This window comes from Micropterus salmoides, unplaced genomic scaffold (assembly GCF_014851395.1).
Source record: "Micropterus salmoides isolate LMB-PRFRI ecotype aquatic unplaced genomic scaffold, ASM1485139v1 Ms_hic_scaffold_21, whole genome shotgun sequence".
Taxonomy (NCBI): Eukaryota; Metazoa; Chordata; class Actinopteri; order Centrarchiformes; family Centrarchidae; genus Micropterus; species Micropterus salmoides.
Window position 1 is genome coordinate 22,625,710 of NW_024041262.1, and position 13,616 is coordinate 22,639,325.

Genomic DNA, 13,616 nt, shown 5'->3' on the forward strand with positions numbered 1-13,616 from the left:
TTTTACTATTTTTAACTTGTAACAGAGACTAGCTGTTCCCCTTGCTTCCAGTCTTTAAGATAAACACAATTATCCTCACAAGAAATCTTTACCTTAATGATTTACCTTAAGGATCTTTACCTTGATGTAAGCAAGTTGTTTTTGCAAACACCTTAACTTTAAGCTTTTCCAGTTATGGAAGGTACTGACAAATGACATTGTCCTGCTGATAGGGGCGTCAGATCAGAAAATGCTTACATGTGTCGTTCCGGGGGGCATTTCCACATGACATACTTGTTAAATAAGCTCTGTATTTGGAAGAAAGCAAAGAAGCATTTCCAAAGATGTCTACTCCTCTAATTAGTTTTGCTGCCTTACACAATGAATCAGTACTTTGATGAGAGTTCCCACCTGGATTTTACTACTAGTCGCTCTATTTCATTGCAAAGGTCTGTTGTGTAAGTCTGAAGTGATCACTCACCAAGTAGTGATGTAATTTTGTTGCCTCCCACAGAATGACTAATACAATCCGGTGAAGTGAGGAAGCTGAGGACCACATATGATTTATCCTGATGTTTAATTATGTGTGTACCTGTGTGTTGCTCTGCAGCTCTGGATGGAGACCGAGGAGAGTGACATGCGGAGCTGCCCTCTCTGCCAGCTGATATTCCCTGTCGGTTACCCTGATGATGCCCTCATCAAGCACATTGACTCCCACCTGGAGAACAGCAAGATCTGATTGCCATGGCAACCAGCCCTGCACACATCTGCGCTCTCCTCTTATAGATTATGTAAGAGACTGGCAGACGCAGCCAAAGGGAAAGTCAAACGTAGAATCACAGGCGATCCATGAACAAGTCAGCTATGTGTGATAAGCTATAGATAGGGATGCAAAATGGGCGCAGTGGCCTGTTATATTTGGGAAGTATTTAAACATGGGTCTGTCTTGGACTTGTCCATATGCAGAGCCCTTTACAGATCGCCCTTAAGACAGCTCTGCCTGTATAATCCCTGACTCTGGTTGCTGCTGTTTTTGTTATGAGTCTTGTTGTGTGGTTTCAGACAGTTTCAGGTGTTGTGTCGTTGTTCGCTTCACAGTGTAGTACACTTTGATTTAGCAAAGTAAGCCAAAGACGAGGTATGAGAGGCAGGCTGAAAGGTTCAGGCGCTCTGCATGTAAAAAAGTTAGTTTCAGTGTTTATCGGTAAATGATCAGGGAGATCTGAGGCGTCTTTTATAAAAACAGACCACTCTCACCACTTAGCTTTAAATATTGTACACCTGCTTGGATTTTCTATCTCACACACATACTACAGTATATTTTCGCAGAGGATTCTGTGCAGTAAGTGCCAAGGACAGTTATTTGGTAGAAGATGGCTTATTGAAATGACAGATATACAAAGTCATATGGGACGGTGATTAGTCATAAGTAGGGATTTTAAGATTTTGATGCTGAGGTAAGAGAGAATGACACTGTGAAGGAATTCTGACTGATAGTCAGTCGATCAGTGTTTGATGCCAGTTTGCTTTCACTTCCCTAAAATGAGGAAGTGTGTTTCCAAGGCAGTTAAGAAAGTATAAAACATTCCAGTCTCACATTTCATCTACTGACAAACCAACTGACAAGCTGGGGAATATGAATGTGAAAGTATGTTTGGATAACCTGAAGACGGTTTTACCCAAATAGAGTTATGAAGATGCCCTGCAGGGCAGGGCACTGATGTTTTTGAGTCTTCTCTACAATTGGAGGGACATTTTTTGTCAGAATATACCTTTTATGCTTGCGGCCTGTTAAAAAAAAATCTGAGTATCTTAGCACTTTAGCCTATACAATGTATTTGTTTTCAGTCCCCATATATATTTTCCATGTATAATTTACTATTTATATTGTCAATCTGTAAGGCAAAAAAATATGAAGATATATTTTTGCAAATGTTAATGCACCACGTCTCATGTTGGTGTTTCTCCCATGTGCTTGCACACTGCTGTATATAGAGGAGTTGAAGATCAAAATCCCTGGGGATGGGATACTTTTCTGTACAAAGACTTTAAATTATCGACGGGGATTCTCATCGGTCTTCCTAAAGATCTGACCTTCAAAACAGTTTGATGTCACGACTGCCCAGACCACCCAACAAAAAACAGAAAGAACACACGGCTGCATGAGATCAAGACCTCTGACCTGTCTTGAGGAAAAAGTGGCAGGCTTTTTAGTGTACTGTATTTTTATCTCGGAGATCTGATACCAGAAACATCATCTCCAATCAGCAAAGTTATCTCTGCAGGGTTTCAGCAATGACAATACTCTTCTTTTGATACATGGGTTTCATTTTTATCATGAGTGGAATCTAAACTCGAGATCTGCTGTGGGACTTTCTTTTTGAAAAAAAAGTAAAAAAACAAAGTTACACTGATGTCAGCTTATCTGAAGCTTTACGTTACATGTGCAGTTTCTAATGTAGGGGATGTCCCTACACACCCACTCATGCATTTAAACTGGTTTGAAATTACTGAAGAAGTGAAATGCCGTAGATTAGAGCACATAGGACAGTGATTAAGGCAGCAGAGTGATGTAGGACATAGGTCTTTATGTTCTTGGGTTGAGCAATATCGACCCACCTGAAGTATTCTTTTGCAACACACTGAATCCCTACAAGCTCTGCACACCTTTCTCCATTAAAGGAAAACTGGTTTATTATCACTGGGACCTTATTTTAGTAGATTTGGACACTGGTTCAACTAGTTATGATTGTACTCACCTAGTTAATTGCTGAGATCTGGGAAAGCGGCAGCATTGCACACCAGACACCATTTTATTCAATAAAATGTTATTGAAGAATAAGGAAGGAAAAAAAATCTCTCAAAGCAGTTATTAAGCTTGATAGCTCATTAGCTTAGCTCTGACACTAACAAGACAATAGGTTAACACAGTTTGGTTAAAAGATGTATTTATACTGTCGGCTTCTGTCTGCAAACCACTTCCCTTTTGTAAAGCAGTTTTTACACCTCCATTTTGGGTTTTCTGGCTTTCCATTAACAAGAGGCAGAGGCAGTACTTTACACAGCAGAGGCCACATTTTTAAGTAATGAACCTAAATCACACAAGACGAGATATCCAACGAAGGTTGAGGTCAAGGGCAACTGGACTTGGTCGTTTCATCCCTCATCCAAGAGACTTCTTCAGTTCTGAACTGAAGAAGAACTCAAGAAGTCTCTTGGATGAGGGACGAAACGTCTTCTAGTATCTTCAACCAAGTCCAGATGCCCTTGACCTCAACTTTCATTTGAAAACCTGGATGACTGAGAACCTTCACAGACACAAGACAAGATGCCTCGGGATTTGTTTGATTCAGCTCAGCAGGTGACGTTGATTGATTGATCCAACCATACTTTCGCGTTGCAGCAATTAATCAGTAAAGCATGTTACAATGTCGGGAATAAAAAAATTTGTACAAAATGGAAAAGTTAAAGCAAAGGGCTTAGTCACAGTCATGATGGGGTATGAGAGCAAAACATTATCCACTGCACTGCTGGTCAGGCACAAGGCTGAAATTAAGAGCTGTCTGTAAGAGCTTTGCCTCATACTGTCGCTGAAAAGGGTTTTTCTTTTCTTTGAGGGGGCGGCAGCACCTACGACCTCTGCTAACCAGTTCCTGGGGGAATCCCTCGAAACTATTCAGAATTCCACAAGAAAAGGGTGACATTCAAAAGTACTTTGAAAAATATTCATACTACTTCAACAGAATTTAGATTTTCTAATATCTAATACCCCATTAATCATATTCAAACAATTAACTTGGTGAATACAATGTTATTGTAAGTGATAGAACCGAGTTGAAATGAACTGGAACTATCCTTTAAAGAAATGCGTCCTGAGGTGTACAATAAAAATTTCAATGTAGTACGGAGATACTTGACCATTAAAACGAAGAGGGCTTCAATGACTCCCAATTATTCTATACTGTATGTATATTCCTATATCACTTTGTGTAAAAAAATATTTAAAGTTGTGTACAGACAGGTATTTTGCAAGTGTGTAAGGCTAATGCAACATGTACTCTATTACTCAACAACTTCAAATTGGAGTGTCTGTAAATCAGTATATATAATCCTAGCCACCACCACCACCACATGAATTATATGCGAGTTATATACAAGTACTACCCTACACCGTTCCTCTTGTACTCACTGCATAGTGGTATGTCCTCTAGTCAACAAATATCCAACTATAGTCGCAGCCTGTTTTAAGTTGAGGGATGTGTGAAGGTGAGCACTTTCAGGTTTTGTCACCTATGACCATGATCTAAACTGACTATATGACCACAAGAACACTGGGTTTCAAGAAAAATCTAAAATGAAGGTTTTTCTGAAGGTTTCAGTCATTATAAAGAATGGATAAGCCTCTGATGTTTTAGTCTGATCTATCATGCAGCAAAGAAAAGAAATATACACAACGATCAAAATGTGCATAGATGTCTGTCTTTGCTGCTGCTGATGTTGCATTATAAACTACTCAGTTAGCATCAGAAAATTAGAAATCACAAGAAATTAAATAATAATTTGGAAACTTTAAGTTAAGTTATAGCTATGTGATTTGAATCCTAATGGAGCTGAGGTATTTTCTTTCACAGAGGAAACGTTTCACAAACAATATGGACTTTTCCTCCACAATCAGAGGACCTTTGTTGGCTCATAACAACAACAAATTATTTCTTGCATTTTGATTAACAGATGACATGTCAGTGTGTGAGAAGATGCTGCACTGTGGTTTATGGTGCTGGGATGTTGTTAGCAACCACAATCTGTTGGTCTGCAGCAGCGATGCAATGCAGTCATACCCGGTATGAGCTCACGATGTAATGCATTCAGATGTTTATTGGGCAACACATCCGCATGTACAGAAGCTGTGCTGAGGTCAACACATTATTAGATTATTGTCTTTTCAGTTTTTGTGCCCACTAATTGTCAAGATATAGAAAGTCAACCTCAAAATCTGAAATCATCATAATTTGTTTTTTTGTGTTCTAACATCAAACTGACTCCTCACCTTACTCAGGAGATTAACAGAGAGACAAATCCAACAGTGGAGAGATCAGATCTGTTAGCGTTAGATTCAAATTAAATATTTCTTTATATTGAAATTTCCATTAAAATTTCCCTCAGATTTACTCAGGAGTCAAACGGGTAGGTCCAACAAAGAGTTAGTTTAAAAAAATTTATATTTTATTTATATTATACTATATTATACTTTTATTCCATTCTTGTATAGCTCCACTCTAAGTAATTATATGACTCACGTTGTTCTCCTGGGTAACATCAAGCGCACATGGAGACCTCAGCACTAATGAACTCTCCACAACACTAATGAGAAGTAATATCTACTCTACAGCATTTGTGTGGCGGAACAACACTGCTGGCATTCAAGGACTTCACGAGTGTGATAAACAAAAGAAAACCAACAACAGAGGTATATAAAAAGTCACCTTTTCTTTCCCTCTCTGTCTGTAAATATTCCTATAAATAAACTGGAACTTGCACTGAAATAATGTATGAACTGGCTTCTTTATGCACAAATGATGATGGCATCATCTGCATCCTTAAAGTTGTTTCTCTCTGCAGAAATAAATGTAGACACAAGAGGGTGAAAGGAAGTTGGCTTGGTATGTGGTGCTCAGACAAGTGACACCTAAAACTGAATAACTGAGTTTATTACCTAACAATGTCAATGTATAGTTTTACAGCATGCTATTTAAATATTGCACATGTAAACATGCTTAAAAGTAGTAGAATAGACAACTATTCAAATTAAAACTCCTATTTGTAATGGGGTTTTTCTTGCATGTAAAACCACCTGGGGGGAAATTCAAGCCTGAAATGTATTCACACATCTCAATATTAGAATGACATTTTGATATTATGTTATTAACAAACATCATTCACCATTTGACAGATGGTATTTGTATTTAGCAGTGGAGAGGTGAACATTTAAATGGGGTCTGACAACAACGTTCAATGTGCACAAAGCCCTCGATAAAGATGCACGCATACCCCAAACACACAACGAGGCTGCAATGGACATGTGTTTGCACGCTATTGTGTCTACAGAGTCCTGAGGAACAGTAATCATGTTGTTAGTTTCAGTTGGCCGCTGGCCCAATGCTGCTGCTGCAGAGAGAGCCGAGCGTGTTGTGAAAACATCCACGAATCACCCATCGATATCAGGTGTTGTCGCTATGATATGCTCCAATTATCTTGTCAATGGTCCAGTTCAGCAAATAAACGGACTGGAAGAGGACATCTGTCACTATTACATTTATTAACAGTTAATATTTATGTTTTATTGCATCAATAAAATAAATTCTAGTTTTCCAGATTGTGAACTCACATTCTAGTTCAGTGAGCTGGTTGATATATAAACTGTGGTTTGTCTTTGTAGCTACTTAAGACATTAATCACTATATTACTGTTAATTACAGTAATTCATTATATTGCAATCTGCGCCTATCCAGATGTTCAAAGAACAGAGAAGAGGGATTTTGTACTGTCTGCTGTTTGATGATGTTGCTGCTGGTGTGCATTTATTGCATCTACATAGTTCACCCACGTCACCATACTGATTGATATAATAAAAGTGTATAACATTACAGATTACAGCTTTAATGATGCAAGATACCTTCTCATGGACAGCTTAACCTCATTTTGTTAATGAATTACTAAATTTATGAATTCAGCTTGATGACACTTGATTATAATAAGTAAAAGCTCAACGACTTTTCATTGATGACTCACTGTAATTAACTTAAACTTGATGGCTTTGATAAATGGAACCTTAGTTTCATTTCATTTCGTTTGATAAACGAAATTAGTTTATTCAAATGTGTGTTCCTGAAGAAAAAATCCCTAAATGTTTATATTAGTCTTTATAACATACTATTATTGAACTGTAAAACATTAAGAGAGCTATCGGCCATGACTTAAGTAGGTCTTTTTTACAAAAGTATTTAGATTTTGACAGTTATCATCCAGCCAGTTACATCTCACATTGTTGACTGACCATTTATTTTTTAAGTGTCATAAATATGTAGAAAACATCAAGATTTGTATGAATTGTATGAATATTGAATTTTGGTACACACACAAAACAATCAAAGAAAAAACACCCCTCACTCTTTTTATGTGAAGTCAAGGTTGTTTTGTATACATCAAATCATAGCATCCCCCCTTCATTTGGCAAGCTTCTTACCAAGTTTGTTTCCTACGTCTTTAGCTATGTGCCGCTAACCTCAATACATAGCATACCTCAGGAAAAAGAAAAATGCACCCACCCATCCGGGCCACAAAACCACAAAGCCTAGACTTATATGAGAGAGAAGCTACACAGGCAGTAAAAGCTTGCAAGGGGAACTAACAGAGAAAAACCACACGAAGTTAGTCAATAAGCGATGAAAGCAGCACTTTTTCTCACTGATCAAAAACAACAACAACTCCTCTGTACTTACACAAACACGTGTATCACTCTGCCTTAAATACACAAAAAACATACACACGTACAAACACACAATTCTTAGAAGTCGCAGGTTTTTTTTGTCATTTCTGCATTTCCAATAATACTCAACACTTCTTGTCCGTTGTTTTTAGCAAACATTGGTGGTTTTTTTAAGAGGGGGGGGGGCTTTATTTGACAGTGACAGGTGAAGAGCAAACAGGAAATGTGGAGATAGAGGGGTGTGAGATGCAAAGGCGAGTGTTCCTGACCATGCGGCCATGCGCTGTAACCACTGGGCTTCAAGGTTACGGTTTTATAATTGTGAAGTGTTTGACTAAAAGTAGTTGTTTTTTTAAGTTTTAGCAAAAATGTCATCCAGCGTCATAGTGATGCGTTTCTATGTCATGGTCCATCGCTGTTTAAACACTTTTCACTAATAGTAAACGTACTACAAGAACCTTGACGTGGTTCTTTACATTGTGATTTGTCTTTTAAATTGATGTATAATGTTGACTAGAGCTTCTTTATCAACTATTTTTGTAGTGGAAAAGCGTGGTGTTTTGAACTACATAGAAGGGCCGAAAAATCAGGGCTTGGAAAATTAAGGGGTCGTTCTTCCCTCGGCTAGCAACACTCAAGTTTCTTTGAGCAAGACACTTTACTGTTGCAGAAGAACAGCTCTGCAGTGAGGAATGACACACTTCTACATATATCAGCAACACATACACTTAATGATAAAAACTGTATAACTAACAATTCCCCACTTACTGCATTCATGTAAAACTAACAGAAAGAAGTGCATCATTATGGATATGAAATTCTCTGATAATTACAGTTTAAAGCAACTAGAACTGCATTATATAGGAGCTGGGGGTTAATGTTTAACAGATGCGTCACAAAAACAAATTTCAGTCATCTAAGAGTTAATATGTTGACACAGTCTTTGAGGAAGTTTCCTTCCGCTTCTCTTTCGCATATTTGATCTTAGCCCAAGCTTGACCTGAAGCCTTATTCAAAGCACGTTAGGTTTACAGTAAATGCAAATTTAGTAAGTGTAACTTGAATTGTCTACATTTATTCTAATGAAGGTGCGTTACTGTAGCCTCTAAAGTTTGTAGGACGTGTAGTGTATTCATGTATTGATTTGACTTTTTGGTTTGGGCATGCAGCAAGTGAAACCCTTTCTTCTGCTTGGGGCTTTGCAGCTTCTTTTGTTTTAAATCTCTCTTCTTGGGCATGAAGCAACAGCATGTCATCAGCACAGAAGCTGTGTAAAAAGCACTTGGTTCAGTTTCCAAGTGGGAAGTGTTTCACCAGCCCACCAGATGGCCACATAAACCACATAAACCACATACCTACTTCACTTCACACCACAGCACTCTGACCAAGTCATATCTACATATTGTTTGTCTTGATATTTATTGTAAAAAAAAAAAACAACAAGTCGCAAACTCTACTCGTTGCATTTATGGGTGTTATGAGGCAGGAGTAAAAGTCCACTGAATTGTGTGAAAAAAGCAGCAATGTGGAAGTGGACTGTTGCTGACGATTAATTGAAAGGACAGTTCAAGAAGAAAATTTGTGTGTTATATTACTTCTTATTTGCAAATTCAGTTTATATTACAAATTTGATATACATGTGATTCAACATTAAAACCAGACCAGAATTACAGCCCTGCTGTTGTATGACTCCACCAACCATCCAAGATGCAATTTACATCCAGTCTGTCCAGACTTACATATGTAGTAAATACTTTTTTTTAATGCATATATCGTGTGTATGAAGTGTATTTTTTGGCTAAATGGAAGCGATCGCCATTTGGATGATACACATATATAATTCCAGTGAATATAAATTGTTGAACTTATTAATGAAGAATTATCATGCATGTATTTGCTAAAGAGGTAGCTACACATGTCCTTGATTTCAGTGTAAAGATTGAGTACTGCTACACAAAATGTGGTGCTTTTGTTGTCAGCTGTAGGTGAAACCCACAGGTCACCCTTAGCTAGGCGCGCTACAATACATTGTTTTTAGCACATAGTTTAGCAGGAAGTGAAATGCAAAATGGACGAGATGGAGGAAAGCTCATTGTGATTTGAGCCTGTGGGGAAGTGGAGCCGCCCCTTATTTCTCTGCAACCATAAACAAAATTGGTCATGTGACCAAACATTTTTGAAGAGTCATCCATTATACTCACCCTATGATGGAAAGCCCATAGAAGAAGTGATAAGCACATTAAAGTTTTAAAAAAAAACTGGGGTTTTTTTGCAATTCAAAGTATTTTTTTTTTATGTTCAAGGAGACATGATTCATGCATAATTACTGCATCAATTCTTAATTTGAAACGTGTTTGTCAAGATCATTTTGAGGTGACGGCTTTCGCAAATACATCTGAAAACACTGGTCCCGTGTTTTAGTGTATACGAGGAAAATACATTAGGGGCTGTCTAACAGTATAGTTAAGGGGCCAACTTTATGTTGTATCTAACCACTTATTTTAACCTGTGTTTATGTTATAATGCTATTTATTTTATCGGGTAATGTTTATAAAATAGTAACTTCATTGCTGTCTCAGTGCAGCAGCGCAGCAGTTACTGTTCACCTGGTTAACAGGTAGTATTTGAGTCACATTCAAGTCACCATCAAATACTCACTTTATCTGTCCTGTCTCTCAGGCCATGTTCTTTCCTTCAACTCCCCAGACCTGTCATCCTCAAGCTGTTCACCAGATGCCCTCGGACTTTCCCTCCTTTCACCTGACTGCCCCACCCATCCATACGTCTGTTCCCACTTCTCTCATCAGCCCTGCAGTTACCTGGGCCCTGTTTCAGAAAGCAGGCTTAACATACTCAGAATTTTCACTAATCCCACTTTCTGAAACGGGGCCCTGGCCTACTCCACCCACTCCCCACTTGTAGCTCATTACCTAGGTAGCCACTTCCTTTGTTCATTGCCGGTTTATCCTAGTTGCCATGTGCCTTGATGGCTTGTTGGGGTTTGCTTTGAACGTGTATCTGCCTGCCTGTTATCGGTTTGTTGTTTGCAGGCTCATTTATGCACAATAAATCATTGAACTGCACCAGTCAGTCTGCTTAGTCTGTCAGTCTGCGATTGGGTCCAGTCCCCATTGTCCTGCACAACCCACCATGTCGTCTATATTAAAAGACACTATAAGTGATTTACAAAGAGCAGCAAGGAACAGAACGGAGGTTAAACCAACTGAGACTCTGCAGCGTAATCAGACTGTCAGTCCCACTCCTTACCAGATGTTGAAGCACAATTTTGTTGTTTGTTAATCTTTTATCCTATTTTTGTTAAGACGTTTCAGTAATGATAGAGACTTTTACAAATAAAACTTGGAAACACTGGTGTGGGCGCACATCGTCACATGGATGTGCAAAAAGATACTCACTTAGATATCAAGCAATATGACTACTACCATAGTACTGATTGTTGTGTGACATTTTCCTTTCAGTGACTGAGCTATGTACAGTAATACAGCTGATTAGACACAGATTCACCACCTGCTGTTCTAGTAGGAATCAGTGCTGGTGTCCCACATGCCTCGTTGACAACATGTTCATTATGTTGGCTGGCAGAAGGCCCAGGCCAGAGATCGAAACCCTCAGTGCTGTGGATGAGTGAGTAAACACGAAAGTCAAAAAACACACGATGACACACAAACACACATATTCATGCAAGGACGAAGACAAAACATACACCACCACACAGCTAGATGCCCAAACACACACACACACACACACACACACACACACACACACTTACATGCTCTGACACTCCAACACACATAATCCGCACGGGTAGAGGCACAGCTAGTGTTGGCGTGAAGCGGTGAACTGCGTTTGAACTGGCGACCTCTGTAACTCACCCATATTGATGGCAGCCAGTGCACTCGCTCACAACACAGCGCTTCAGCAAGCATAGCATTGCCCCAGGGACTGTAGGCGTCAATGGGGGGAAGGGAGATGGGGGGTTGGATGGATGAAGGGGTTGACAGATGAGTGAAAAATATTGCCAGTCAAGTTAATACTTTATCAAGGTGTTAAGGTGGAATAACAAAGAGAGATGGAATAGTGAGTGAATAGAGAGAGTGTGAGAGACAGGTTTAGGTAGGTTTAGTGAATGGTGCTAACACGGTGGTTTGCTTTACTCTTTATCCTCAGTGAAGAAGTCACAATAAGTTATCATTTAATTAAACTTGTGGCCTTCGGGATTAATCTGTGGATTCTACTTTCTTATATTTGACTAGGAGTATGTTAAAACTAACTATGGCCAAGATATGCGGACACCCGAACAATACACTCATGTGTGACTGTGAGCATCTCATTGCTAAACAAGGGGCATTAATCTGCTGCATCCACACTTCTTGTTTCAGGATTTCCAGATGTTGGAACATTTTTTATTATAATCATCATCATTATCATTATTAGAGCACAATTTACAAACAATAACATTGATCAGTGTGGCCTTTACATAGTGAGGTGAAAAGTGAGGGTGTGGAGATTTGTCATGTTACAGACCTGCACTTTATTAGATTACACCTGTTCAATTGCTTATTTACACAAATAGCTAATCAGCCAATCTCATGGTAGCAACTCAATGCATTTAGGCATGTAGACTTGGTCAAAACAACTTGCTGAAGTTCATAGTGAGCATCAGAATGGGGAGGAGAGGGAATTTCAGTGACACCATAGTTCTGAAGGCAAAAGGAGGCCAACCCGGTACTAGCAAGGTGTACCTAATGAAGTGGCCAGTGTTTAATCAACTGTAGCCGCAATCTCCCTTTAACCATAAAGCATTTTAGTTGCCCAATGCTAATCATACCTTAACCATATTTGCCATAGCCGCGATGTTTCCCCAAACCGTACAGTTATGTGCAGATATTAAAGAGAGAATTATAAACAACATTAACAGCAGGGGCAGCTGTGGCTCAGGAGGTAGAGCCGGTAGAGCCCGTCAATCGGAAGGTTGGCGGTTCAATCCCCGACTCCTCCAGGCTGCATGTCGAAGTGTCCTTGGGCAAGATACTGAACCCCAAATTGAATGCGAATGCAATTAGGCTCATTGTGCGAATGGTGAACGCAGATGTAGTGTAAAAGCACTTTGAGTGGTTAGAAAGGTGCTATACAAATACAGAGCATTTACTTTTTTTTATTTTTTTTTTAAGTTGTCAGTGAAGATAATCAGTATTCATATAATGGTCCAAGATTGAAATTCTTTATAGAGTTGCCTGGCTCACAGTCTGCGTTTCAGTTAATCATGAAAATCCAATGAATGATTGATGGAGATGGTGGCTTACCTCTGAATCACCCCTAACGTTAGTGGAGAGGACACTGTGTGGTCCTGAGAGGTCCCATGACTGGAGAATCCTGTATGAAAAATTTAGCTTCATGCAGTGTCTCAATACAGTGCAAACATTCATATTTGCATGTTCTTATCCATAACACATTTTCCATTATGGATGTTAGAAGGCAACTACAGTCAGTATTAGGATGGAGCTTTTCTAGGATATGTCAGTTATTACTGCCAGCACTGCGTTCTACTTTAATATTTAATCAACAACAGGCAGCCGCTGACGTATCAGGGTCTTCACCAGGGTATCTACCTAGATGAAATGGCTCTCAGATGCCTCATACACAGTAAGAGTGAGTTCATCTTTGTCCCACTGACATGAAGAACTGACCTTTTTGAAAGTAGGCCGTGTTAGTACCCTACCAGCTGAGATCATGCTGGCTAAAGAGAAAATTATTGTATAGGTCGACAAAAGGTTTCCACGTCGGACACAACAAAATATTCAGGTGTTCATTCTGTATAAGGTCAAATTATTCATGCCATGAGCCTGCAGGATGTGATTCAGTGGTGAAAATGCACACTAGCCTAAAAGACCATACCCCTACATTACTCTGCAGTCAGATAGCAATGATTGCTATTTATACCCGCCTCCTACTTCATATATGATGTTCATGGTTACCATATGTTCATTTATAATAAGCATATATTTTTAGTATTATGTGTTTTAATTGGTATTGAAATGTTACAAAAATAAACGTTCTATCAAAATGAATATTATTTCTACCTGCAACATATTTCATTTGGTTGTTTTGTTCTCAAAAGTTATGAAGTGAC

The 13,616-nt window shown here is 38.9% G+C and overlaps 1 protein-coding gene across 1 annotated transcript in view; it reads left to right on the forward strand.

The window, feature by feature from the left end:
- The window catches only part of tbkbp1 (TBK1 binding protein 1), a 58,101-nt gene extending 54,181 nt beyond the window's left edge, over positions 1–3,920 (forward strand). The window contains exon 10 of the mRNA XM_038736394.1: positions 590–3,920. Coding sequence (XP_038592322.1) covers positions 590–718 — 129 coding nt within the window. The 3' untranslated portion in view covers positions 719–3,920. The remainder of the gene's footprint in view (positions 1–589) is intronic.
- Positions 3,921–13,616: the final 9,696 nt, after the last annotated feature.